The sequence below is a fragment of the Dipteris shenzhenensis genome, chromosome 18 (assembly GCF_047967505.1).
Source record: "Dipteris shenzhenensis isolate YYH24624 ecotype China chromosome 18, Dip_SZ_1.0, whole genome shotgun sequence".
In the NCBI taxonomy this organism is placed as follows: domain Eukaryota; kingdom Viridiplantae; phylum Streptophyta; class Polypodiopsida; order Gleicheniales; family Dipteridaceae; genus Dipteris; species Dipteris shenzhenensis.
This window is the reverse complement of record NC_141613.1, coordinates 38,572,309-38,598,471: the sequence shown is the minus strand read 5'-3', so window position 1 is coordinate 38,598,471 and position 26,163 is coordinate 38,572,309. Positions and strand designations below refer to the sequence as shown.

At 46.9% G+C, this 26,163-nt stretch overlaps 1 protein-coding gene across 1 annotated transcript in view; it reads right to left on the bottom strand.

The window, feature by feature from the left end:
• LOC147891206 (ATP binding microtubule motor family protein) overlaps window positions 1-26,163 on the bottom strand; it is a 118,867-nt gene that overhangs the window by 72,204 nt on the left and 20,500 nt on the right. The window contains exons 6-12 of the mRNA XM_087389717.1: window positions 17,348-17,413; window positions 17,118-17,180; window positions 16,771-16,821; window positions 16,445-16,527; window positions 16,080-16,179; window positions 8,821-8,911; window positions 8,462-8,676 (exon numbers count right to left, since the gene is read on the bottom strand). Coding sequence (XP_087245843.1) covers window positions 8,462-8,676; window positions 8,821-8,911; window positions 16,080-16,179; window positions 16,445-16,527; window positions 16,771-16,821; window positions 17,118-17,180; window positions 17,348-17,413 — 669 coding nt within the window. The remainder of the gene's footprint in view (window positions 1-8,461; window positions 8,677-8,820; window positions 8,912-16,079; window positions 16,180-16,444; window positions 16,528-16,770; window positions 16,822-17,117; window positions 17,181-17,347; window positions 17,414-26,163) is intronic.

Genomic DNA, 26,163 nt, shown 5'->3' with positions numbered 1-26,163 from the left:
TTGGGCCTACGGCACTATTGTCTTGGCATTGAGTTTTGGCAGACCCATGATGGGATTTCTTTGTCACAGACAAAGTATTCGAAGGGGTTGTTGCAGAAATTTAAAATGGAGAACTGTAAGCCTGTGGCTACTCCATTGGAAAAGGGACTCAAGCTGAGTAAGCATGATACTGCTGAAAGTTTGATGGCACAACTTTGACATGATAGATTTGGGCCTATTGCACAACTTTGACATGACATGTTTGGGCCTATTGCACTATTGTCTTGGCATTGAGTTTTGGCAGACCGCTTTATGTCACAACTTTGACATGACAGATTTGGGCCTATTGCACTATTGTCTTGGCATTGAGTTTTGGCAGACCCATGATGGGGTTTCTATGTCACAAACAAAGTATTCGAAGGGGATGTTGCAGAAATTTAAAATGGAGAACTGTAAGCCTGTGGCTACTCCATTGGAAAAGGGACTCAAGCTGAGTAAGCATGATATTGCTGAAAAGTTTGATGGCACTTTGTACAGGCAGTTGGTTGGTAGTTTGATATATCTATGCTCCACACGGCCTGATATTGCCTACGCCACAGGGCTTTTGAGCCGGTTCATGCATTGTCCCACGATCACACATTGGAATGCAGCAAAGAGGGTTCTCAGATATGTCCATGGCACTCTCTCTCTTGGCTTGCATTATGCTTCAGATTGTGATCTAAAGCTGAGTGGTTTCACCGACTCAGATTGGTTAGGGGACATTGACGACAGACGGTCCACTACTGGCTATTGCTTCTCATTGGGTTCAGCCTGTATCTCATGGCTTAGTAAGAAGCAAGAGCGAGTCTCTCTTTCCTCCAGTGAAGTAGAGTACAAAGCTGCAAATTCAGCCACTACGGAGTTAATGTGGTTAAGGAAGCTTTTGCATGACTTGCATCATGCAAAGGATGGCGAAGCAAACTCTATCTTCTGTGACATCCAGAGTTGCATTGCCATAGCCAACAATCCTGTCTTTCATGCTCGCATGAAACACATTGAAAATCATTATCATTATGTACGGGATTGTATTTCTGATGACTTCATTGATCTCATCTATTGTCCATCTGAGGACAATGTGGCGGATATCTTCACCAAAGCTCTGTCAACAGATCTTTTCTTACGAAATCAACATGGCTTGGGATCACAGACATTCTCACAATGTCAAGGGGGGTTGTGAAGTGATTCACAATGGCATTGTTTTCATATACTCCCATAGGTTGCATATCCATCTGGATGAATTTGTGCAACCATGGTACTTTAGGTACTGCAGGGTAGACCTGAGATGTTTTCAGGGTACTTTCAGCCATATCTTTGAGGAGGAATTTGTAAGAGATCACAAAGATATGGTGTTGTAGGCATAAAGTCAACCCTATGGTTGACCAGTAGTACTTGGGTACTATATATAACAAGTACTTGTATTGTTTCATTTGAACATTTCTATTGAAGCTTTCTTGTGTGTGCACTCTTGCTCACTTGTGTTCACAACCTGTCTCCACTTTCGTCCTAGATGTACTCTAGCATCGGAAATAAGAAGGGCTGAGGGGAAGCATTTAGTTGAGCTAATCGATCAGGTCCAAAAGTAAGGGCGAGCCTTTCCTGAAAGAACATCTTGTGACTCAACTCAATGTGAACTGATTTACAAGGCATAAATTGATAAGGCTGATTTGGCTGAATTGGACGATTAGGAGGAAGCATTTCCAATAATATTTCAGTCAAACACTCTATTCGCATACCAAGGTATTTATAATTTATACGCATGGTATTTACAAATATTCACTCCACCCATACTCACATCCTGCACTATTATTACTTGCGTAGTCATCGTCAGACAATCACCAAGCCGTAATGGAGACTCGCTACCATCGCCACCAAAGCTGTCCCTCGCTACCAAAGCTTCTGAAAGATCATAGTAGTAGGGAGAGAAGCAAGCTAATACTAGGAATGGAAAGGAAAGATAACAAGCATAATGGATTTGAAATGGAAAGAAAATGAAAGCAATGGACAAGTACTCACATGATACCAAAGAGCTTGATGTTGACTGATATATTAGACAATAGACAAGTACAACACTATATAGTGTGCCACTAGACTCGAGAAAGTCACAATGTCTATGGGATATCTCACAATATGACACGTGGCATGTTTAGTGTTAGAAAATAACCCAACAGAGGGTACACACAGACTCATAGTAATGCCCAGGAGCTCACACAGTGTGCGTGTGGGTGTGGAATCACAAACTTGTTTACTTAATGTGCATAAAATAGGTGTGCAGACTCATCAATAGACAATGAACCAGCCAGATATAGAAGACACCAAAACTCGTATATTTCCGTCCAAAACTATGGACACAATACAAAAGAGATAGATCCAGAGTCCCACCAATGGTGTGGTCCTCTGATCTAACCACAAGGTCCTTCTCCTATCTGCTGGCAATCTCTAGACTCGAGTCCGCGTGCTCCACCTCGAGCGTCTGTAGACTTTCCGTCCAGAACGATCCTCTCCACCTTGCTGTCTGGAAACCAGCCTAGGTGGGCTGCCACTCAAGCTCAGTCTGCAGCTCCTTCAGGGTCACCTTCACCTTCTGTGCCCAAGGCTTGCCTTCTTGCTGCTCCTGTCTACTGTCAAAGGGCTGCTCCAGAGAATGTGATCACAACACCTTGCTGCCCTAGAAGACAGCCAAGGTCCAGCCTCTAGGAACTCAGTCTGCAGCTCACCTTCAACTCTCCTTCACAATGTGAGGCCCAAGGGAGTGGCTCCTGGCTGCTCCTGTCTGCTCCTTCTTTTGCTGAACTGTTGGATGATAAATGAGGGCTGGAGGCCCTCCTTTTATAGGCCCAGGGGCCTGTCATAAAAACCGACCAGCCAGCTTCATACTGGCCGACCAGTCTGCTGCTGGTCCAGCCCTTCAAGGGCTCACAAAACTAGGCCTTTATGGCCCACACTTTTAGGGCTTTTGGCCCTCCAATCTAGGCAAGGTCCCAGCCCTATATAAGGGCCCTAGCCAGGCCCTTTTAGGCTGCTGCTAGGCTCCCCTTTGCTGCTGCTGGAGACCCTGCTGCAGGCTGTATACCTGCCCATAGACCCCCACTATGCTGCGCTATTTCTTGGCTCCCTGATCTTTCCACGCGTGTGCGCCTCAGCTCCGTACTGTTCCGTACTGTTTCTGACGTCATCCGTGAGCTCATGGTCTCTTCTCTTGGGCCCCTACTGCTGTCCTCTGCTCCACCTTATGCTCCTGCAGATCAGCCAGGTACCCTCCTTCCTTGGGATACCCCACCAACCATGAATGCTCTAGATCTGTCCTAGATCCACATCCAAGTATTCTCTCTTTGCGCACATCCTGCCCTAGGTCTCCCTCCCCCACGCTCTCCTCATTTGGGGGCTTACAGATGGGGAGGTGACCTTTCCAACATTTGGGACTCACTAGACTATAAAACCACTCCTACACCACCTAGAACACTCATTTGAGACTCACTTTGGCTTCATATTCCAACACCCCCCAATGAAGGCAAGGTGAGAGACTACTGGAATGGAACCAAGAACAGAACATGACAATGACGGTCTAAGGTGAGGAACTATTGGAATGGAACCAAACATAGAACATGACAATGACGGTCATTAAAATGTGCACCCTATGTAACTCACAGGCTAAAGTCTGAGCGTGTTCAGAGGTTGATCCAAGCACTCACATGGCTTGAGACTCAACATGCTCAGAGGCTCAAGTTATAGCATGGCTACATGACCAGCTCATAGGTCTAGAAATACACCAACATCCTGGAACTCGACCAGGCCTGATAACGAGACCTATCAAAGCCAATACATGGCTCCCACAATACATTCCCCTCTAAACCTATCAAAGCCAATACATGGCTCCCACAGTACATCCCCCTTGGCTTCATAACAGGACATGTTAGGAAGCCACACACCAAAATAGGAAAACCAATACATCTTTTTAGGAGGACTATCCAAGACAAAGGACCTTTAGACTCAATGAAAATCAACCACTGAATACATATCATTTTAGGGGGACTACCCAAGGCAAAGGACCCCAAAATAACATCAAGTATGTAGTAATAAAAAATAGATCTCTTATGATAAGAGATGTCCTCCAAGTAGCCACTGCACATGTGTGCACATCCCTGCGAGTCGATGACGATGTCGATTAAGCGCTAGGTAGGAATGCCCGAAAATATGTGCCGGTGAAGTCCATGGAGTAGCTACATGGAGCACTCACATGATGACTCTCAAAATACCGGAAGGAAAGTCACCAATGTCGATAAGCCTTAGGTACCACAACCAATCGGGAAGTCAATCAATGCGAAGTACCTCAGACACGGATCGAATAAGCAATGTTGAAGAAGTCACTTGTTGATGTAGAGTGGTCTACATCAAGCTCGATGTAATGCACTAATCAGAGAGATCACTGTAGTGGGGTGTGTCGGAGTAGTATCGGAGAACCCACATTTAGCTCGGAAAGTCTTCACCAAAGTTTGGAGTAGTCACGTGAAGGAGTCACCGCAATGTAATGTCAAGAGCTCACATCAAGTGACGGGCAGAGAAGATAGAGGCAGCGTGGATAGCAAGTGTAACTATGGAAAGATCAGCTTGATAAGTTCTTCATAAGCTAGAGCAAAGTCTGGAACTTCTTCATGGCAGACAGAAGTAGAACAGCAACTCCAAGAGAAACTTATTCCACAAGTACTGTTCTTGCGAAGTCTCTTAGATATGTGCAAAATCAAGGTTGGAAAATATTAATTGTCACACTATCATTCCAAGCATGGAATGATGCTAGTGTTGAATGTCCCTGTGAATGAGGAGGAGCAATATTGGGATGCTCAACCAGTACTTTATTCCATATCTTTTGATGCATTGATGGGTGCCATTCGTGCCAAGACACTAAGACTGAAAGGTGACATCCAAGGTAGGATTGTTCACATACTTGTTGTCAACGGGAACGCACACAGTTTCTGTTAAAATTATCGCCATAGTTCATGGCAGTGACCAATGTATGACCAATAAGTGGGTTAGGGACACTTTTCCCTCATTAGAGGTTTTTCCCCTTAACCATTGTTAGTGGTTAGGATAAGGTTTTGTCACTTAGATAAAACCTTAGTCTAGTATGTTGTGATACCTTTTTCAATACAGTGTGTGATTGGCTCTCGCTCTCCTTTTCTCACATTTGTATCAGAGCCATCAATCGTCTGTACCAGCCAATCGCCCATACCTCTAGCCGTACTACCGTCACCTCCAGTCGTCCTGTACAAGTTGTCTAGCTGTACTGCTGTCAAGCCGTATGTACATGCAGCTCCACTGTACGTCGTACGTACCTGCAGCTCGCATCGTACACCGCCGTACGAACCTGCAGCTCCAGTGCCTTACAGTTCTGTCAACAGCTACCTTATGCCGTACACAGTACTCTTTTGTACAAGCATCGTACCTGCGTTAGTTCTTTCGTACACATGTGCCAACCCATATGTACATCTGCGACAGCCCACCATACCTATTCGTACCTACCGTACAAGTTTGTCGCACCTACTGTACAAGTTTGCCGTACCCGAGTTTGCCGTACCCATCCCCGTACAAGTTTGCCGTACCCGTCCCCGCACAAGTTTGCCATACATGTCCGTACAAGTCTGCCGTCATGTCCGTATAGGTTTATCATTGTCATACAAACTTGTGCTAGCTTTCGACCTGGTCATATCTTTGTTTGGTGGGACTTTGCTTCAGCTATACTTCAGGAGAAATTTGGGGCTTTTGCAGGCAATTGCAAAATCTGAGGCTTTCAATCAATTTGCCCTTTTTAAGTTGCAATTTCTCGCAAGCATTTGGATGCAATTTTGCCGTGTACAAGTTGTTTGGCATTTTTGCAAGCAATTTTGGACTCAAATGGAGTGACATTGCAGACAATTGCCATTTTTGCATTGTTATTTTGACACGTTTTGGGGTATTTGTAAGACATTCTGGTGGCATTTTCAGCCTTTGATTGACTAACTTTTGAGCAATGGGCAGCTTGCATCTATATCCCGGAAGGGATTTGTGTTGTGCACCTATAGATCCCAAAAAGGGATATTTCTTGTCACATTTGCTGCATTTTGTTTTCTTTGGCAGTTATGGCTCAAAACAATCCCAATGAAGTGTTTGGCGTCCTCACACAGGAGGATAAGTTGGATGGTACCAATTACTCTTTATGGAGTTTTATGGTACGCAACCTTTTAGTTGGTAAACATTTGTGGGATTATGTCACTGGGGATGAGACACGGCTAGAGAAAGTGGTTGCACCTGCCACTCCTCCTCAACAAGGTGGGAGGAAGGGGTAGAGGACAAGCTCAAGGGACAAGTGCTAAGTGCAGTGGCTGCTGTAGTTGTGCCTCCCACACTGGAACAAAAAACGTGGGATTCACGTGATGCACAAGCACTTTCAGTAATTTCTCTTTCTATCAAAAGGTTTATTATCCCGCACATTCGGTCATGCAAGACCTCAAAGGCAGCATGGGATATTTTAGAAAGTATGTTTGCAGCCCACAAAGATGCCAGGGTCTCTTTCCTGAAGCAAGAGTTATCACATACTCACAATGGATGAGGGTGACTCAATGTCTGATCACCTCACCAAGCTTCAAGACTTGAAAGAACAATTGTTGAATATAGATGAGATTATTCTTGGTTCAGAGATGATAACTACTACTCTGAATTCTCTTCCTAAGTCATATCTCAGATTTCACACCTCGCTGAATTTGTCATTGAGGGAGGTGGCAACCCTCTCACTTTTCACGAGCTGATAGGACTTCTGTTGCAAGAACAGAAAACCAAGAAGAACATGGCTTCACGGGCTGGCGAGCATGCCATGCTTTCGAAATTAAAGCCCAAAGAGAAGGGGTAGCATAAGCAACATGTAAATCAGCCTACACATCAGCATAAAGCTGTAGCCTTCTCACAAGGCTAAGAGTGATATAGAGAAGCCCAGGAAAAAGGGCATTTATCATTATTGCAAGAAGCCGGGTCACTACATAGGAGAATGCAAGAAAAGAATTGCCAAGGAAAAGAAAAAGGATTCAAGCATGGCTGTCACAGATCATGCAAATGATGGTAGTGATACTTCAGCCAACTTAGTGAAAGAAGACTATGCCTTTTTTACTTGCATTTCTGATTTTCACGTGGCTGCTGCTCCGGGCCAAGAGACAAGCCTAACTTTGGGACTTATCATATCAAAAGTCTACTTGAACCATAAGTCTACTTGAAGGTTGGAAGCCAATGTGTCCATAAGGACCAAGAGTGACCAAGAGTGATGCTGGGAGCTAGCACCACTAATTCCAAGTTTTGTAGGCCACGAGGTCATCACATGGCCCACTGGTTTGAGCAATTGGAGAGAGAGAAAGAGAGCAAGGCATCATGAACTCACAAGGAGCTTCACATGGAGGAGTTAAGGCAATGATCTCATACTCGTGAGAAATCATACAAGGAGGAGCTATACTGGCTAGGAGAAATCACATCAAGCGCATCTAAGGAATTTGAATGTCATAAGGCGTCAATGGATGAGTGGAGCTAGACCCCTAATTACTTTCCGAGTGCTAGCCCTCACGAGTATTGCAAGAGGCTCCTTGCTAGGTAATAGGCTCTTCCTCACACATAACACACAATTGAGAAATGAAGGTGGAGTCTCTACTATAAAGCAAAGCTAATATACAACTTTTAGGGGTTTTACCCTTTATTAAACCCAAGTGATATTGCACATACCCACATTCTTTATATCCTTATTTTCAAGCTACCTATTCCTTGTTTATTACAGTTAGCATGCACTATTTCCTTGCTCATACTCATTTTACAATTGCATTACCAGGCACACTATGCACACTAGCTCTAGATATGGAGTGTCTCACATACACTTCCACATTACCCCACACCATTTGTGGTTCCCCTTGAAAGCACACCTAATCCATGCAGTATTCCACCTCTCTCTCTGCACTGCCTCCAACAGCTCAGCCATTAGATATTTTGACTAGTAACCTCTCCTCCAGGAGATTAGGTAGTTGCTGCCTTACTTGAGGTCATTACCATATTCATCTCCTGCCTAAAAATTTGCACACTGAGGTCCAACATTTTTAAGCAGTGTTTCCATACAGGAAAAAAGAGCAAGCCCATAGAATTGCTGGCACAAGTCATACTGATACCATTGATTAGGTCATCAAAACCAGGAGCTGCCACAAAAGGAGAACAGTACAGTAGATAACTGTAGTAAAGTACATCCAACAATAGCTCTGTAAGGGGAATACAAAATACATGTCAATCCTATAGCATTACGATGAAATTCTGTCAGAAGTTATATTATGAAATACTCTATGCTGAGCTTCCGTTTATTTGGAATATATTACATGAAGCAATGAATAGCATCACCAAATGTTGTATTGCATAGAGACATAAGAATGAAACTTGAGACTTTTGAAAGTACCTCTAAGAATTTACAATGTTGCCGAAAAACTTCATCTAATCTCTTAGAAACAGCACCAGATATGCGAACGTAATCTTCCACCCTTTCATCACGAAGAACTTGATTGATCTCTGTCAAAACTCTTAATTTAAGTTCTTTTGCTGCATACAGATCCAAATGTCTGATATTATTGTCAGCATTAAGGCTTTCAATCTGTGAAGAAGGATAGAGAATGCCTGCCACAAAAGACAGATATGCAGTTTAGTCCAAAGACTATAACCAAAACTGTGTACTTCCATGACAACTCTTTCTGAAATCGATGAGTTTTGCAACTGCATTCTGCGAGCATATTGGCACGACATAGATTTATTAACACAAACCCAAAGAGAAGTCTTGGCTTTCTTTCATTGGAACAGTATTGTTCAGGACGCTGGCATCATTATCCATTTCTGCACTCTTCAGAGGGGCAACCTGGGCCACATTTCAGCACAGCAGAGTAACAAATGAACATCACATTAGCAGGAAATCCGGCCTTTCTGCCTATTCAATACTCAAATTTGTAGCCTCCGCATTTCGTGTATCAAGTATGTCTCTTAGCCAAGGGGCAGCAAAGAAAGAGTGTCTTCTATCTTGATTAGTTGTTTACACTGGTGGTGTTAATGACGCCTCTCCTACTCACCAGAAAACTCAAGAACAGGAACCAGCCAAAATCTCTGCTCTTAAAGACCGCACATGTAATTTCTCATTATTTTTACACAATTTCTTAGCAAGTCTTTGTCAAATACCAATTTTTGGGGAAGGGAGGGAGGAGAAGCAAGGAGGGGAAGGTGGGGGCACCAAGGAGGGGAGCAGGAAGGAGGGCAGCAGGAGCACAACTCCCCTCCCTCGCTGCTGCAGCTCCCCCTGCGCGCTGCCTCCTCCCCCCCTGCGCGCAGCCTCTTCCCTCCCCTCCCTCCTACCTGCTGCTCCCACCGCCTCCTCCCCCGACTCCCCTCCCTCGCTGCTGCAGCCCCCCCCTGCGTGCTGCCTCCTCCCCCTCGCGCGCAGCCTCTCCCCTCCCCTCCCACCTACCTGCTGCTCTCCCACCTCCTCCCTCCCCTCCTTGCTTCTCCTCCCTCCCCTCCCCCCTACCCCCCGCCTCCCCTCCGTCACTGCTGCAGCCTCCCCTTGCGCGCTGCCTCCTCCCCCGCACGCTGCCTCCTCCCTCCCCTTCCTCCTACCTGCTGCTCCCCCCGCCCTCCTCTCCCCCCCGCCCCCCCCCCTCTCTTCTCCACTCCTCCTCTCCTCTATCCCCCCCTCCTCTCCTCTCCCTCCTCCTTGCTGCCCCCCCTATCCCCTTGCTGATTCCTCCTCTGCTCATCCTCTCTCTCCCTCCTTCCTTTCACCCTCTCCCCTCATATGGAGTAGCCTATTCTCCGTTAGGGGTCTCCTGGGCTTCAGGAAAGCGGACGGAGTTCTTCCTTGCGTTTGAATCGGCCTTTTTCACCTCGATTGACGAATGGGTTCCCACTCAGTCAATCCCTTACCGCCCACACCAGCCGCGACAACCATCACTTTCTCAAAAGACGAGTTACGGCAGTTGCAAAAGGATTTGGAGCAAGAGTGTTCCACGACTCTCTTCGCACGCATTCATGGCTCCCACCCCTCCAGGTCACAAGCTAGAGATTGGATGCTTACGGCACTTCCCCAAGTAAGCTCGCCCCCCACCTTAAGGATGTTCGTTTGTTGGGACGACGTTTCTTTCAGGTGTGCCTAGATTCCCCGGACATCACGAGAGACCTGCTACAGGCCGGGTTTCTATTTCTAGGCTACAACAGGATTTTTTTGTTTCCCTTTCAACTGGTCTTTGACCCAGTTGAAGAGGACAAGCAGGGAGTTTCGGTTTTCATCAGGTTCCCTGGTCTCCCCTCAATTTATCACAGGCTTCTTTCACTTATTGGAGAGAGGTTTGGTGTGGTAGCAGAGATCCCCCCTCTTCCTGGCGAGCCCTCTTCGGTTGCTGAGGCGGTCAGGATGAATGGGGTACCCAGGGTTAGGGTCATTGTCCAGGACCCTAATATTTCAGATGACCACATCATGCTACAACGACACGATGGGTCCTTCTTCCACCAAAGATTTGAGGTTGCAGGTACGCAGGACCAGTGTAGGATTTGCAGATCCTCGGGGCACTTCGCCAGAGATTGCCCAAAGAAGAAAAACAGGCCCAGAAAGCAACCAGCGCGTAACAGATAGTACCAACTGCGGATGATTCTCGCGTGGTCAAGAAGAAATGCAGATGCACTGTGTTCTATTGTCTGCAGTGTAAGTGGTTCCGTCATGGCGTTAATTTAACATGTCACCATAGCGAAGGAGGCATGGACGGTCTTGAAAAATCAATACGAGACCACGAATCAGACACAGATTTAGAATCTAGAGACTCAACTCGCGAACGAGAAAATGTCTGAGTCTGAAGCGGCAGAGAAGTTCATCACTAGGGTGAAGAATCTACACGATCACATGACTGCAATTGGCATCACCATCACCAGCGAGAATCTAGCACGAAGGTGCACGGATTCTCCCACCAAAGTACGACGGTCTTGTTATAGCGCTGACTACACAGAACAGAACTAGCTTACGACAAAGAGCAGAAGCAGGACTTACCGCTCCACAGGCACCACCTCAGACACGGGCTCCCCCCCCTCCAAGGGCTACTCGAGTCCCCCCTGCACCCCGCACCACCTTTGGCGCACGGTGGGTTACGGTCGCGGTTAGGCCCTCTACTTCATATCACACATCCATCGCTTCAGAGGCTACCCCCTTGGAGCCTCGGGAGGAGCCTTCTTCCACTCCATCCGAGGATCACAAGCTGTACCTTCCTCAGCAACCCAGGTTGTTGGCACCTCATCCGCAACACTTCTTGATCAGGACTCAGTACAGGTGCCTCCTTCCGTGGATAGAGGGAAGGGGATCTTACATTCTATCCCTGCTTCGGTAGGAATCCTTCGCACACCCTCCCCAGGACTGGCTCAGCAGAACTCCTTTTCCGCTCTGGAGAACTTCTCTGACCTCCCAGATGATGATTTTGTACCGTCCACTTTCGGAGAGCCAGTTATCAGCATCCCTCTTGAGAGATCTTTCTCCCTCTCACCTGTGGACTTTCCTCCCCTTGGACCTCGTGTGTATGGCAGGAGGTCAGCTCCGGTTGAGGGTTCTTTTTCCGCCACCAGGTCAGGTAAGGTATTCCAACCCGCTTCCTCCCGTCGATAAGGATAGCCAGTTGGAATATACGGGGATTGAGCGGCATCCCTCATCGCCGTCGCAGACAGCTGATCAGGAATCAACTCCATCCAGGTGTTTCAGGTGGTTCCCTAGACATGGTTTTTCTTCAGGAACACAAACTGGATGTCAGAGATTGCTCCAAGTCAAGTAAGCTGCTTTCAGGCCGGACTTTTTGGCTTCCTGCCTTGGGAACCAGAGGAGGTACATGCATATCAGTTTCAGATTCTATTCTCCCTCTGATCATTGGACACGGTACCATAACCCCCTCCAGGGCCCAGTGGGTTTTAATTCTGATGGACGGACGTAAGGTTGGTTTCCTCAACCTCTATGCTCCGATCAACAGAGGGAACCGCGTTATGTTTTGGCAAGAGTTGCTCTCGTGGGCTGACATTGCAGATTCGTGGATTATTGGAGGTGACTTCAACATGGTTGAGCCACCTTCTGATAAGCAAGGAGGCAGAGAAGGTGGTATTCATTCCCTCGAGAGAGCAACTTGGGATGCCTTCTTGTTCAGGTTCAGTGGCAGAGATGTTTGGTCAGATGATGCATTTCATGTTCAGTCTTAGTCACTTTTGTTTTCATGGTCGAACCATAGGGTGCAGATGCCTATCCATGCCCGGATTGACAGATTCTATGTGGATGACTGGGCTCTTGATAGAGGGGGGACAGTTTGCATTGCACCTGATGTTTCCACTTCCGACCATTTTCCGGTAGTTTTGTCCATCACAGAGCCCCATCTGAGAGGACGGTCTCACAGTATCAAGATTCCCGATGCCTTATACACATATGAGACCCTCACAGAGCCAGTCTTGGAGATCTAGGTTTCTCACATGCAGGGGGGGTGGCCGGTCCTTCACATGTGGCCACAGCACTTGCTAGTATTAGCGACTTTTATCACTCCATTGCTACTGCTCGGCGAGGTGAGATACTCAGGCGGGAGATTGGTATATGCCGGCAGTTGGCAGCCTTGCAGAGGGAGGAGCAGAAACGACATTGCTTGATCAAAGAGCAGAGTATGCCTTCCATGCACGGGAGTCCTTTTGGGTACAGATGGCAAGGAGAGTCAATAAACACTTTTTCTCTACACTTGGTCCCAGACATAGTAGAGAGAGTGTCAGGCAGCTTATTGACTCTAACGGCGTTTTGCAATCTCATCCGGATACAGTCATACAGCTTTCTATGCCTCCCTTCTCTCCGCAGATCCTGACACACAAGCCAGAGATATGGCTAGAGATGAGATTTGGCAGAGTCTACCCGTGTTAGTCACACCAAAGATGATTTGCTCACTTGATGCACGCTTTAGAAACACAGAATGCAAGAGTGCTCTCTCCGCCCTTCATAAGGACAAATGCCCTGGTTCCGATGGTCTTACTCCTTTTTTTACAGCCTTTTGGGATATGATAGGTGATCATATTACTTCAGCCTTGCAGGGCATTTGCGACTCGGGTGAGATGCCTGACTCACTGACCGAGGGACTCATACACCTTATCCCAAAAGATGGCAACACGAATTTTGTATCCCACTGGAGACCCATCACTCTTTTGGGCACTCTGTACAAAATCCTGGCCAAGGCGATCAGCATCCGGTTGCAGCCCCTTCTTCCAGACCTTATCCATGATACTCAGACAGGCTTTGTGCATGGCAGGAGCATATTTGATAATATATTTTCCTTTTGGGAGGCCACAGAGTGGGCTATGCAGAGAGCGGGCAGAGGCTGGCAGTTCTACTCCTGGACTTTGAGAAAGCCCATGACAGAGTAGATTGGGATTTTCTTGAGGGCACTCTTCTAGGGTTTGGATTTTCAGATGCATGGATTAGAGGGGTGGCCTCCCTTTATAGATCAGCCCACAGCCAGGTTTTGATTGGAGGGGTAAGGGGTGACAGGTTTCAAATTTCCAGATCAGTTCGTCAGGGATGCCCTTTAGCCCCCTTCCTGTTTCTCTTTGTGGCAGAACCTATGAGTATCTTCCTTAGATCTCAGGCTGAGCTTTATGGGTTGACATTGCCCTTGAGACAGGAGCAGGAGCTTCTTGACTATGAGTTGGCTGATGACACTGCTATGTTTATTAAGGCCTCTTCGCAGTCACTTCATTCTTTCCGGACAGCCTTGGATATTTTTTGCTCAGCTACAAGGGCACACATCAATTGGCATAAATCCTTTGGCTTTTGGATCAGTGATGAGGACACTCCAGGCTGGGGAGTTGACATTGGCTTTTCTTGGATTCAGAGGGGTGTTCCTGTCAGGTATTTGGGATGCCGGGCATCTCTCCAGCACATCAGTTTGCCCCAGTTTTAGAAAGTATAAGGAAAAAGCTCCTTTTTTGGAGCTCAACCAAACTCGACCTTGCCTCTAGAGTTGTGGTAGTGAACCAAGTTCTTTTGGCCACCGTCTGGTTTGTGTGTTCTTGCTGGTACCGATCTAGGGATTGCATCACTCAGCTCATTAGACCAGTCAGAAATTTTCTTTGGAGTGGACTTGATGGCACGGCAGATGTTGCAGCGAGGGTGGCTTGGGAGACCATTATTCTCCCTACATGGGAAGGGGGACTTAATATCATTGACCCGGACTTGCAGTGCAGGGCATTGCTTTGTAAGGTCGTGGTGAGGGGACTCATGCCTGGGCAGGAACCTTGGAAGGATTTCTTTTTTGGACGCATTCAAGCTTGCACACCTACCTTAGGAGATGATTGGGTGGACAGCCCTCGCTGGATTTTTTCTTCCGCCTCTCTCAGGTCTCCTGCCTCTCCTCTCATGACTGCCATCCTCAAAGCTTGGGGGAGCTTCAGGAACACTCTTCAAAGGGTTTTGTCCTCTACCCTTGAAGAGATTGATAAGAAGCCGATCATTTGGAACGATAGTATACTTGATTAGCATGGCAGACCTCTGGGCACTTCCCATTATATGCAGTGGTCTGGATGGGAGAGAGGCCCCGCCTACACAGTAGGCACTTGGAAGGCTTTTATCAAGCTACCTAAGGACCAGAGACTACAGTCCGTGAGTCTACCTCAGATGGGTAGCACGTAGGATTCAGCAGATAGATGCAGCCATCCCGGTGGAATGGACAGCTGAGGTGCCTATTACTTCCACCACTTGGATGGGAGCTTTTTCGAGGACAGCAGTTCCTCTACACGTGATCGCTCTTCGAGGTTTCGGGGAAGATGCTTTGGTCTTTGACGTTGGGGATGGAGGTATACTCTCTAGATCCACGGATGATATTCTTCTAGAGGTTGCCTTTCAGCCTGTCAGGATTGCTGGTTTTGTGGACCATGGAGCGGGTTTGCAGTGGTACTTAGAGCCCGACCCTCTGCTCTTGGCCCTGGGATCCTAGAGGTTGTGGTTATATGAAGGTGCACCTATCAGATGCTTGCAGTGGGACCTAGGAGAGTGGGAGTGGATAGATCATGAGCATCGAGAGAGAGGGATTCCCTTCTTTCGTTTCACGGTTGGTAATGCCAGGAGATTTCAGCTGAGCAGTAGAGGTTGGATTCCCTCCAAAGCCCCCCATTGGGATAGCTTCTTCATCACCGCAGATTTGCGTAGGAATTTCTAGAGAAGGCTCTGAAAATCCCTCAGAAATAGAAAGATCACTCTTTTCTTTTGGCTTTCTATTCATTGAGGAATTGCAGTGAACCTGTGGAGATCACTATTTGGGGCTGATCCCACTTGCCCTCATTGTCATTCTGCAGAGGAGTCAGTGCGACATTGCCTTTGGGACTGCAATCAAGTGAGAATTGTTTGGAAAGGAGTTGCTCGGATACTCAGCATTTTTCATACTTCCCCTTTCTTCATGACTTGGGGCTCGGTCGCATGGTTATCCCTTACTGGGCCCCACGTGTTTTATGAGGGTGAGCCTTCTTCTTGGGCACTCTCGATCCGCCGACAGGAGATAGAGCCCTGCTCTCTTCAGGATGTACCACATATTCCTTTCAGAGCTTCACATGTTTCAGTGAACACCTCTTGGGAGATTTTGGCTAGCATTTCCTCTTGGCACATTTGGAGAGCCAGATGCACAGAGGCCTTGGATGACACCCAGGTACACCCATCACAGGTGTTCACGGGTATTTGGAGTGACACGGTTCACACTTTCATAGCCATATGGGCTAGCATGCAGAGCCCTTCACGGGCAGCCTCTTCTAGGAGGACTGTATTTCTTCAAGTTTGGAGGGGTTCTCCCTTTTTCTCGGAGGTTGCTACCGGATTGAGATGGCACTATCAGCCCCAATCCTTTCTTTTTGGCTCTTGAGCTTTTCATGCATTGCATGGTGTATCCCGTATTCCCGTATGGAGCTTGCTCTAACGGTTTTCTTTAATACTTAATAGAAGTCTCTTTTTTGCAAAAAAAAAAACCAATTTTTCATTACGGATTCTCCAAAATATATACCTTTCTTCGTTTGTTCGTGGGCTGTCTGTCTTCAGGCAATGAGCGCCTTCTTCTCTGCCTTGAATTATTGACGACATCTTGAAGAGGGACACCATTTAGCCTGCAAGTGTGAAATGCCTTAATAAGCTTTCTGCCAAGTTAAGTCACAGTGACTTGATAAAATTAGGGGATCTATTCTGTACAAGTGGAAAACCAGCATGAATAAATACATGCCCAGCAGAACGCATTTCTTTCTCTCTTCTTTTCAAGGAGGATATGAAGAAAAGAAACAGGAAAAGGGAAGGAAGGAAGGTAGACAAAACCAAGACAGGGGCAACACAGGTCATGTCAAAAGAGGGACCAAAGCCGGCAGATATGTTGATTACTTAATGTTTGAATAAGGAGCAGCCTGCCGTAGTACAAAAGCTGTATCCAGATAATCTTCGTCACATGGGCTCACATTTACTACCTGCAGCAGACAGTAGTTAGATTTTAATGACAAGCTTCGACCATAGGATATGCAACCAAATTTTTGCACAGGAAATATGTGGATACACCTTTATCAATAATGATTCCATGATTCTTGCAATAATTCCTGTTCCAGTGACTTGTGATACATTTCTCTGATGATGTGTACAAAAGAAAGTTAAAAAAACAACTATACTGCACCCAGACAAAACATTATGCTAGAAAATGAAGGTTTGCTTCTTACCAGTGTCATATTCCCTTTAGCTTCCATGTATGGTTTGATATATCTTGTGAGCTGCAAAAATGTACAGAAAGTCTGTCATATAGGCTGTCAATGCGCACATACACACGCACCCACACACACATATATGCATGTATGTATCAAGAAAAAAATATCGAAGAACAAAGGAAAGATAAGACTGGAATATATCGGAATTTGTATGAGATGTCAAACAAAGCTGAGCATAAAAAAGAAAAGCAAAAATAAGACAAACTTAGTAAGCAAAGCTACACTCATGTAATCATCAGTATTTCCTTCAGGAAAAAATGTTGAGGCAAGAATGGAACAAAGTAAAAGCCCAAGAGATCTACCATGGAGTATTGGAAGTGCTTTTGTAGTGCCTTCCTTGGATTCTTTTGATGTTCCAGCAGAGCCTGTACGTTTAGGGTGCAAAATCAACCCGCAAAGTAAACCACATCCCAATAGTTACATTTAATAGTCTACTTTATATCACTAAAATTGGAGGTAAAAAAAGTGAAGATGGCAAGTGAAAAGGTCAAAACAAAATCACAAAAACGTAGCAATAGGAGAAGAGCCATACTCGAAGGCATTGACCAAAGACCATTGATGTGTTATTGATGAAATTACTTTCACTGAGACGAATTCCCTGCATTACAGAAGCAAAAATTTATTAATAGCACTCTTTGATTTTGATCTTTCCGCTTGCACTCGTATAGAAATAATCTAAAAATCTTGGTTGTAAAGAACTTCAGCTCCAAGAGAATGATGGGCAGAATACGGGCACCAACTTGCGGGCAGCAGCTCCAAGAGAACAATAACACAATCATCACTGTGTAAAGGCCTAACATACAGCAAAATCTTTAGGGATCTCACTCACAAGGATGTAGACCCTTTACAACACACGTATCATTCTCTATATATACTGATAATAACTGCAGGAATATATACAAAGGTGTGATTTTGTGAATAATATGAACTGTACTAGATAGTCTAGGTATTACAGTTCGGTGTGATTTTGCTCTCCTTCTTGGAGACAGTGTTGGCTAATATCATTATCTGCATTTCACCCCCCAAAAAAAAGTGTGTATATATATATATATACATACATATACATATACATGTCTTAACCTGCAGGCGGATATTGAAAAAGCTTTTGACACTGTCATATGGGATATTATTGTAGAGGTCATGAGGCGGTTGGGCTTTGGTCCTAAGATGCAAAATGTTGTTTATTGGCTTTACGAAGATGGCACAGCTTCTTGTTTATTATCTGATGCCCTCTCTTCTTCTTGGTCTCTAGGCCGCTCTATCCGTCAGGCTGTCCTCTTAGTGCCCTTCTTTTTACTATTGCTACACATCCATTTTTGATGCATATGGCTGCTTTAGTTTCGCAGGGATGCTTGCATAGTGTTGATTTCCTGGAGGCACACCATTTGTGAGCCAGGCTTATGCAGAAAATTCCTTCTTAATCTCAAACTAAAATTCAACGGCTGCTCCCCGCTGCTCCTGCTGCCCTCCTTCCTGCTCCCCTCCTTTCTGCCCCCTCCCTCCCCTCCTTGCTTCTCCTCCCTCCCCTCCCCTCTACCTTCTGCTCCCCCTGCCTCCCCCCCGACTCCCCTCCCTCGCTGCTGCAGCCCACACGCGCTGCTGCAGCCCCCCCTGCGCGCTGCCTCCTCCCCCCCCGTGCGCAGCCCCTTCCCTCCCCTCCCTCCTACCTGCTGCTCCCCTCGCCTCCTCCCCCGACTCCCCTCCCTCGCTGCTGCAGCCCCCCCCTGCGCGCTGCCTCCTTCCCCCCGCGCGCAGCCTCTCCACTCCCCTCCCTCCTACCTGCTGCTCCCCCCGCCTCCTCCCTCCCCTCCTTGCTTCTCCTCCCTCCCCTCCCCCCTACCCCCCGCCTCCCCCCCGGCTCCCCTCCCTCGCTGCTGCAGCCCCCCCCATGCTGCTGCGGCCTCCCCTTGCGTGCTGCCTCCTCCCTCCTACCTGCTGTTCCCCCCTCCCCCCCCCCCCCCTCTCTCCTTCACTCCTCCTCTCCACTTTCCCCCCTCCTTTCCTCTCCCTCCTCCTTCCTGCCCCCCCTATCCCCTTGCTGATTCCTCCTCTACTCATCCTCTCTCTCCCTCCTTCCTTCCACCCTCTCCCCTCATCTGGAGTACCCTATTCTCCGTTAGGGGTCTCTTGGGCTTCCGGAAAGCGGACGGAGATCTTCCTTGCGTTTGAATCGACCCTTTCCACCTTGATTGACGAATGGGTTCCCACTCAGTCAATCCGTACTGCCCACATTGGCCGCGAGAACCATCACTTTCCCAAAAGACGAGCTACAGCAGTTGCGAAAGGATTTGGAGCATGAGTGTTCCACGACTCTCTTCGCACGCATTCATGGCTCCCACCCCTCCTGGTCACAAGCTAGAGATTGGATGCTTGCGGCACTTCCCCAGGAGCTCGCCCCCCAGCTTAAGGATGTTCGCTTGTTGGGATGAGCTTTCTTTCAGGTGTGCCTAGATTCCCCGGACGTCACGAGAGACCTGCTATAGGCCGGGTTTCTATTTCTAGGCTACAACAGGATTTTTTTGTTTCCCTTTCAACTGGGCTTTGACCCAATTGAAGAAGACAAGCAAGGAGTTTCTGTTTTCACCTCTTCCTAGCGAGCCCTCTTCGGCTGCTGAGGCGGTCAGGATGGATGGGGTACCCAGGGTTAGGGTCATTGTCCAAGACCCTAATATTTCAGATGACCACATCATGCTACAACGACACGATGGGTCCTTCTTCCACCAAAGATTTGAGGTTGCAGGACAGCAGGACCAGTGCAAGATTTGCAGATCCTCGGGGCACTTTGCCTGAGATTGCCCAAAGAAGAAAAAGAGGCCCAGAAAGCAACCAGCTTGTACTAGCTTACGACACAGAGCAGGAGCAGGACTTACCGCTCCACAGGCACCACCTCAGACACGGGCTCCCCACCTCCAAGGGCTACTCGAGTCCCTCCTGCACCCCGCACCACCTTTGGCCCACGGTGGGTTCCGGTCGCGGTTAGCCCTCTACTTCATATCACACATCCATCGCTTCGGAGCCTATGCCCTGGGAGCCTCGGGAGGAACTAGTGTTCAGGAGCCTTGTTTGACTCCACCCCAGGATCAGCCTGTACCTTCCTCAGCAGCCCAGGTTGTTGGCACCTCATCCGCAGCACTTCTTGATAAGGACTCAGTACAGGTGCCTCCTTCTGTGGATAGAGAGAAGGGGGTCTTACATTATATCCTTGCTTCGGTAGGAATCCTTCGCACCCCCTCCCCAGGACAGGCTAAGCGGAACTCCATTTCCACTCTAGAGAACTTCTCTAACCTCCCAGATGATGATTTTGTACCATCCACTTTCGGAGAGCCAGTTATCAGCATCCCTCTTGAGAGATCTTTCTCTCTCTCACCTATGGACTTTCCTCCCCTTGGACCTCGTGTGTATGGCAGGAGGTCAACTCCGGTTGAGGGTTCTTTTTCCGCCACCAGGTCAGGTAAGGTATTCCAACCTGCTTCCTCCCGTCGATGAGGATAGCCAGTTGGAATATACTGGGCGGCATCCCTCATCACCGTCGCAGACAGCTGATCAGGAATCAACTCCATCCAGGTGTTTCAGGTGGTTCCCTAGACATGCTTTTTCTTCAAGAACACAAACTGGATGTCAAAGATTGCTCCGAGTCAGGTAAGCTGCTTTCAGGCCGGACTTTTTGGCTTCCTGCCTTGGGAACCAGAGGAGGTACATGCATATCAGTTTCAGATTCTTCTCCCTCTGATCATTGGACACGGTACCATAACCCCCTCCACTGAGAGGACGGTCTCACAGAATCAGGATCCCCGATGCCTTATACACGGATGAGACCCTCACAGAGGCAGTCTTGGAGATCTGGGTTTCTCACATGCAAGGGGGGGTGGCCAGTCCCTCACATGTGGCCACAGCACTTGCCAGTATCAGCGACTTTTATCACTCCGTTGCTAGTGCTCGGCGAGGTTAGATACTCAGGCAAGACATTGATATCCACCGGCGGTTGGCACCCTTGCAGAGGGAGGAGCAAAAACGACCTTCTGATGCTTGGGTACAGGAGCGCCTTGCTATGGCAAGGGCTCACTTGCAGACATTGCTTGATCAGAGAGTAGAGTATGCCTTCCATGCACGGGAGTCCTTTTGGATACAGATGGGAGGGAGAGTCAATAAACACTTTTTCTCTACACTTGGTCCCAAACATAGTAGAGAGAGTGTCAGGCAGCTTATTGACTCTGACGGCGTTTTGCAATCTCATCCGGATACCGTCATGCACTTAGCGACAGCTTTCTATGCCTCCCTTCTTTCCGCAGATCCTGACACACAGGCCAGAAATGTGGCTAGAGATGAGATTTGGCAGAGTTTACCTGTGTTGGTCACACCAGAGATAATATGCTCCCTTGATGCACGCTTTACCAACACAGAATTCAAGAGTGCTCTATCCGCCCTTCATAAGGGCAAATGCCTAGTTCTGATGGTCTTACTCCTTTTTTTACAGCCTTTTGGGATATGATAGGTGATCATATTACTTCAGCCCTACAGGGCATTTGGGACTAGGGTGAGATGCCGAACTCATTGACCGAGGGACTCATACACCTTATCCCGAAAGATGGCAACAGGAATTTTGTATCCCATTGGAGACCCATCACTCTTTTGGGCACTCTGTACAAAATCCTGGCCAAGGCGATCAGCATCCGGTTGCAGCCCCTTCTTCCAGACCTTATCCATGATACTCAGACAGGCTTTGTGCATGGCAGGAGCATATTTGATAATATATTTTCCTGTTGGGAGGCCACAAAGTGGGCTATGCAGAGCGGGCAGAGGCTGGCAGTTCTACACCTGGACTTTGAGAAAGCCTATGACAGAGTAGATTGGGGTTTTCTTGAGGGCACTCTTCTACGGTTTAGATTTTCAGATGCATGGATTAGAGGGGTGGCCTCCCTTTACAAATCAGCCCACAACCAGGTTTTGATTGGAGAGGTAAGGGGTGACAGGTTTCAGATTTCCAGATCAGTTCATCAGGGATGCCCTTTAGCCCCCTTCCTCTTTCTCTTTGTGGCAGAACCTATGAGTATCTTCCTTAGATCTCAGGTTGAGCTTTATGGGTTGAGATTGCCCTTGAGACAGGAGCAGGAGCTTCTTGACTATGAGTTGGCTGATGACACTGCTATTTTTATTAAGGCCTCTTCGCAGTCACTTCATTCTTTCCGGACAGCCTTGGATATTTTTTGCTCAGCTACAGGGGCACACATCAATTGGCATAAATCCTTTGGCTTTTGGATCAGTGATGAGGACACTCCAGGCTGGGGAGTTGACATTGGCTTTTCTTGGATTCAGAGGGGTGTTCCTGTCAGGTATTTGGGATGCCAGGTAGGATTAAGCATCTCTCCAGCACATCAGTTTGCCCCAGTATTAGAAAGTATAAGGAAAAAGCTCCTTTTTTGGAGCTCAGCCAAACTCGACCTTGCCTCTAGAGTTGTGGTAGTGAACCAGGTTCTCTTGGCCACCGCCTGGTTTGTGTGTTCTTGCTGGTGCCGTCTAGGGATTGCATCACTCAGCTCATTAGACCAGTGAGGAATTTTCTTTGGAGTGGACTTGATGGCACGGTAGATGTTGCAGCGAGGGTGGCCTGGGAGACCATTATTCTCCCTACATGGGAAGGGGGACTTAATATCATTGACCCGGACTTGCAGTGCAGGGCATTGCTTTGTAAGGTGGTGGTGAGGGGACTCATGCCTGGGCAGGAACCTTGGAAGGATTTCTTTTTTGGACGCATTCAGGCTTGCACACCTACCTTAGGAGATGATCTGGTTATTCTCCGACTGGCATCTCCGACTGGCATTTTGAGAGTCACCATGTGAGTGCTCCGTGTAGTTGCCCCATGGACTTCACTGACATCTTTATTGGGGCATTCCTACGTAGTGCTTCATCAACATCTTCATCGACACACAGGAATGGGCACTCATATGTGACCAGGGAATGGCAGAAACTGAAGAACACATGGTAATGATATGCCCTTACTATACTCACATCCGGAAAGCATTTAGCTCTCTTCTCGAGGGACATAACAGACTGGCTGATATGCTACATAGCGGGTCACCCCCAGCTTTAGGAACGTTTGTCTATAAGCTTTTCAAGCACAGGAACTCACCTAAGACATAAAGGTAGTTTCTCTTAATACCCTCCCCTCCAAGGGAGGAGTCTTTGTGTACGAGGATTTTGTATTGCTCAGGTCCCATAGGTCGATTTTTGGTCTTCAGAGGACGATAATATATTCTTCTTCTTCTTCTTCTTCTTACTCAAAGAGATCTATTTTTATTATTCCTACAACTTGATGTATTTTGGGGTCCTCTGCCCTAGGTAGTCCCCCTAAAATGATATGTATTGAGTGTTTAGCTTTCATTCAGTCTAAAGGTCCTCTGCCTTGGATAGTCCTCCTAAAAAGATGTATTGGTTTTCCTATTTTGGTGTGTGGTTTCCTAACATGTCCTGCTATGAAGCCAAGGGGGGATGTACTGTGGGAGCCATATGTATTGGCTTTGATATCTGGCCTGGCCAAGTTTCAAGATGTTGGTGTATTCCTAGACCTATGAACTAGTCATGTAGCCATGCTATAACGTGAGTCTCTGAGCATGTTGAGTCTCAAGCCATGAGAGTGCTTTGATCAACCTCTGAACATGCTCAGATTTTAGCCTCTAAGTTACATGGGGTGCACAGTTTGATGACTGTCATTGTCATGTTCTATTCTTGGTTCCATTCCAATGGTCTCTCACCTTGCCTCTATGGGGGGGTGTCGGAATATGAAGCCAAACTGAGTCTAAAATGAGTATTCTAGGTGTGTTTTATAGTCTAGTGAGTCCTAGACATGCCACGTGTCATATTGGGAGTTATCCCATATACACTATGGCTTTCTAGAGTCTAGTGTCACACTATACATTGTTGTACTTGTCTATTGTCTATTACATCAGTCAACATGAAGCTCTTTGGTATCATGTGAGTACTTGTCCATTGCTTTCATTTCCTTTCCATTTCATTTCCATTATGCTTGTTATCTTTCCTTTCCATTCCTAGTGTTAGCTTGCTTCTCTCCCTACCACTATGATCTTTAATTTTTCTCATAAAGAAAAAATCTGAGGTGTTCTATTGGTTTCACGAGTTCAAAGCTATGGCTGAGAACCAAACCAATTCTAGAATTGCAACACTCAACTCAGATAGAGGTGCAGACTACATGTGACATGCGTTCGAGGGATTTTTGAAGCAGCATGGGATTAAACATCACTTGACATGCCCTTACACACCACAGCATAATCCACTCTCTAAGAAGAAGAATCGTACTCTCATGGAGATGACGAGATGCATGCTAAAATTGAAGAGTCTCAAAGGCTTTTTGGGGAGAAGCAATTGTGACAGCCACTTACATTGAGAACAGATGCCCTACCAAAGCTTTGGTTAATGTGACTTCATTTGAGGCTTTGTATGGCTTTAAGCCAAAGGTTAGTCATTTCAGAGTTTTTGGCTCAGTGGCATATGCTTTGGTTCCAGATGCACATCGGACAAAGCTTGATGATACAAGAGTGTCAAATGCATTTTCGTGGGGTATAGCACTGAAAGCAGGGGATTTAGGCTTTATAATCCGCTACCAACAAGGTAATAATCAGCTAAGATGTTCTCTTTGTTGAGAATGAGTGTATGCAGCCCGCTAGTGCAGACTTGCCACCATACGATGACACCCCATTGGACATCATCCAGTTTGAGGATGATGATCACATGGAGTCTCTTCATGCTTCCCCTTCTACCTCTCATAGTTCAGATGGCTTGCCACATGTTGAAGATGGTTCTCCCTCAAATGTTTCAGATTTGTAGCCAATTATTGAGAATAGACAGCCTCATGTTTGGAAACATTATCAACATCATGAGGCCACTAAAGATGTTGATGCAGCCCCAAGTGGTACAGCAGAGAAATCTATTCCACGACGTTGGGCAAGGTTGACCATTCAAGATGCTAAGGATCAGCCTATTTTGGAGAAAACCAGGGCCAACACTCAGAAAAATCAGAAAAAGGTCAATTTTGCTTTGATGACCTCAGTGATGGAAGCTGAAAATGAGCCTCAGAGTTTCAAGGATGCTCAGCATAATCCGGCATGGCAGAAAGCTATGGAAGCTGAGGTTAAATCCATTGAGAAGAATGCCACATGGGACTTGGTTGATGCGCCCATTGGGAAAAATGTGGTTGGCACGAAATGGATTTATAAGGTGAAATACCATTCACATGGCACAGTTGAGAAATACAAAGCCCGTTTGGTTACCAAGGGGTATGCACCAGAGGGGATAGATTATGAGGAGACTTTTGATCCAGTCACCAAGATGACCACCATTCATTCTGTCATCTCTCTTGCTGCGTTTTATGGTTGGTCAGTGTACCAGATGGATGTCAAGACCGCTTTCCTCAATGGAGATCTTAAAGAGGTCTATGCACATCAGCCCCAAGGTTTTGAGGTGAAGGGACAAGAGCACAAGGTATGCAAGCTCAGGAAAGCTCTATATGGGCTGAAGCAAGCACCTCGTGTGTGGTATCAGAAGATACATCAGTTTTTGATGTTACAGGGCTTCGTAAATACTCAAATCTGTATGTTCTGCAGCAAAAATCAGAATTGGTCATGTTGGTACTATATGTGGATGACATCATAGTCACTGGCAGTGATTTGCAGCAAATTACAGCAGTGCAGTCCACTTTATGTCACAACTTTGACATGACAGATTTGGGCCTATTGCATTATTGTCTTGGCATTGAGTTTTGGCAGACCCATGATGGGATTTCTATGTCACAGATAAAGTATTCGAAGGAGTTGTTGCAAAAATTTAAGATGGAGAGCTGTAAGCATGTGGCTACTCCATTCGGAAAGGGACTCAAGCTGATTGAGCATAATGCCACTGAAAAGTTTGATGGCACTTTGTACAAGCAGTTGGTTGGCAATTTGATATATCTATGCTCCACAAGGCCTGATATTGCCTACGCCACAAGGCTTTTGAGCCATCCCACGATCACACATTGGAATGCAGCAAAGAGGGTTCTCAGATATGTCCATGGCACTCTCTCTCTTGGCTTGCATTATGCTTCAGATTGTGATCTAAAGCTGAGTGTTTCACCGACTCAAATTGGTCAGGGGACATTGACGACAGACAGTCCACTACTGGCTATTGCTTCTCATTGGGTTCAGCCTGTATCTCATGGCTCGGTAAGAAGCAAGAACGAGTCTCTCTTTCCTCCAGTGAAGTAGAGTACAAAGCTGCAAATTTAGCCACTACGGAGTTAATGTGGTTAAGGAAGCTTTTGCATGACTTGCATCATGCACAGGATGGTGAAGCAAACTC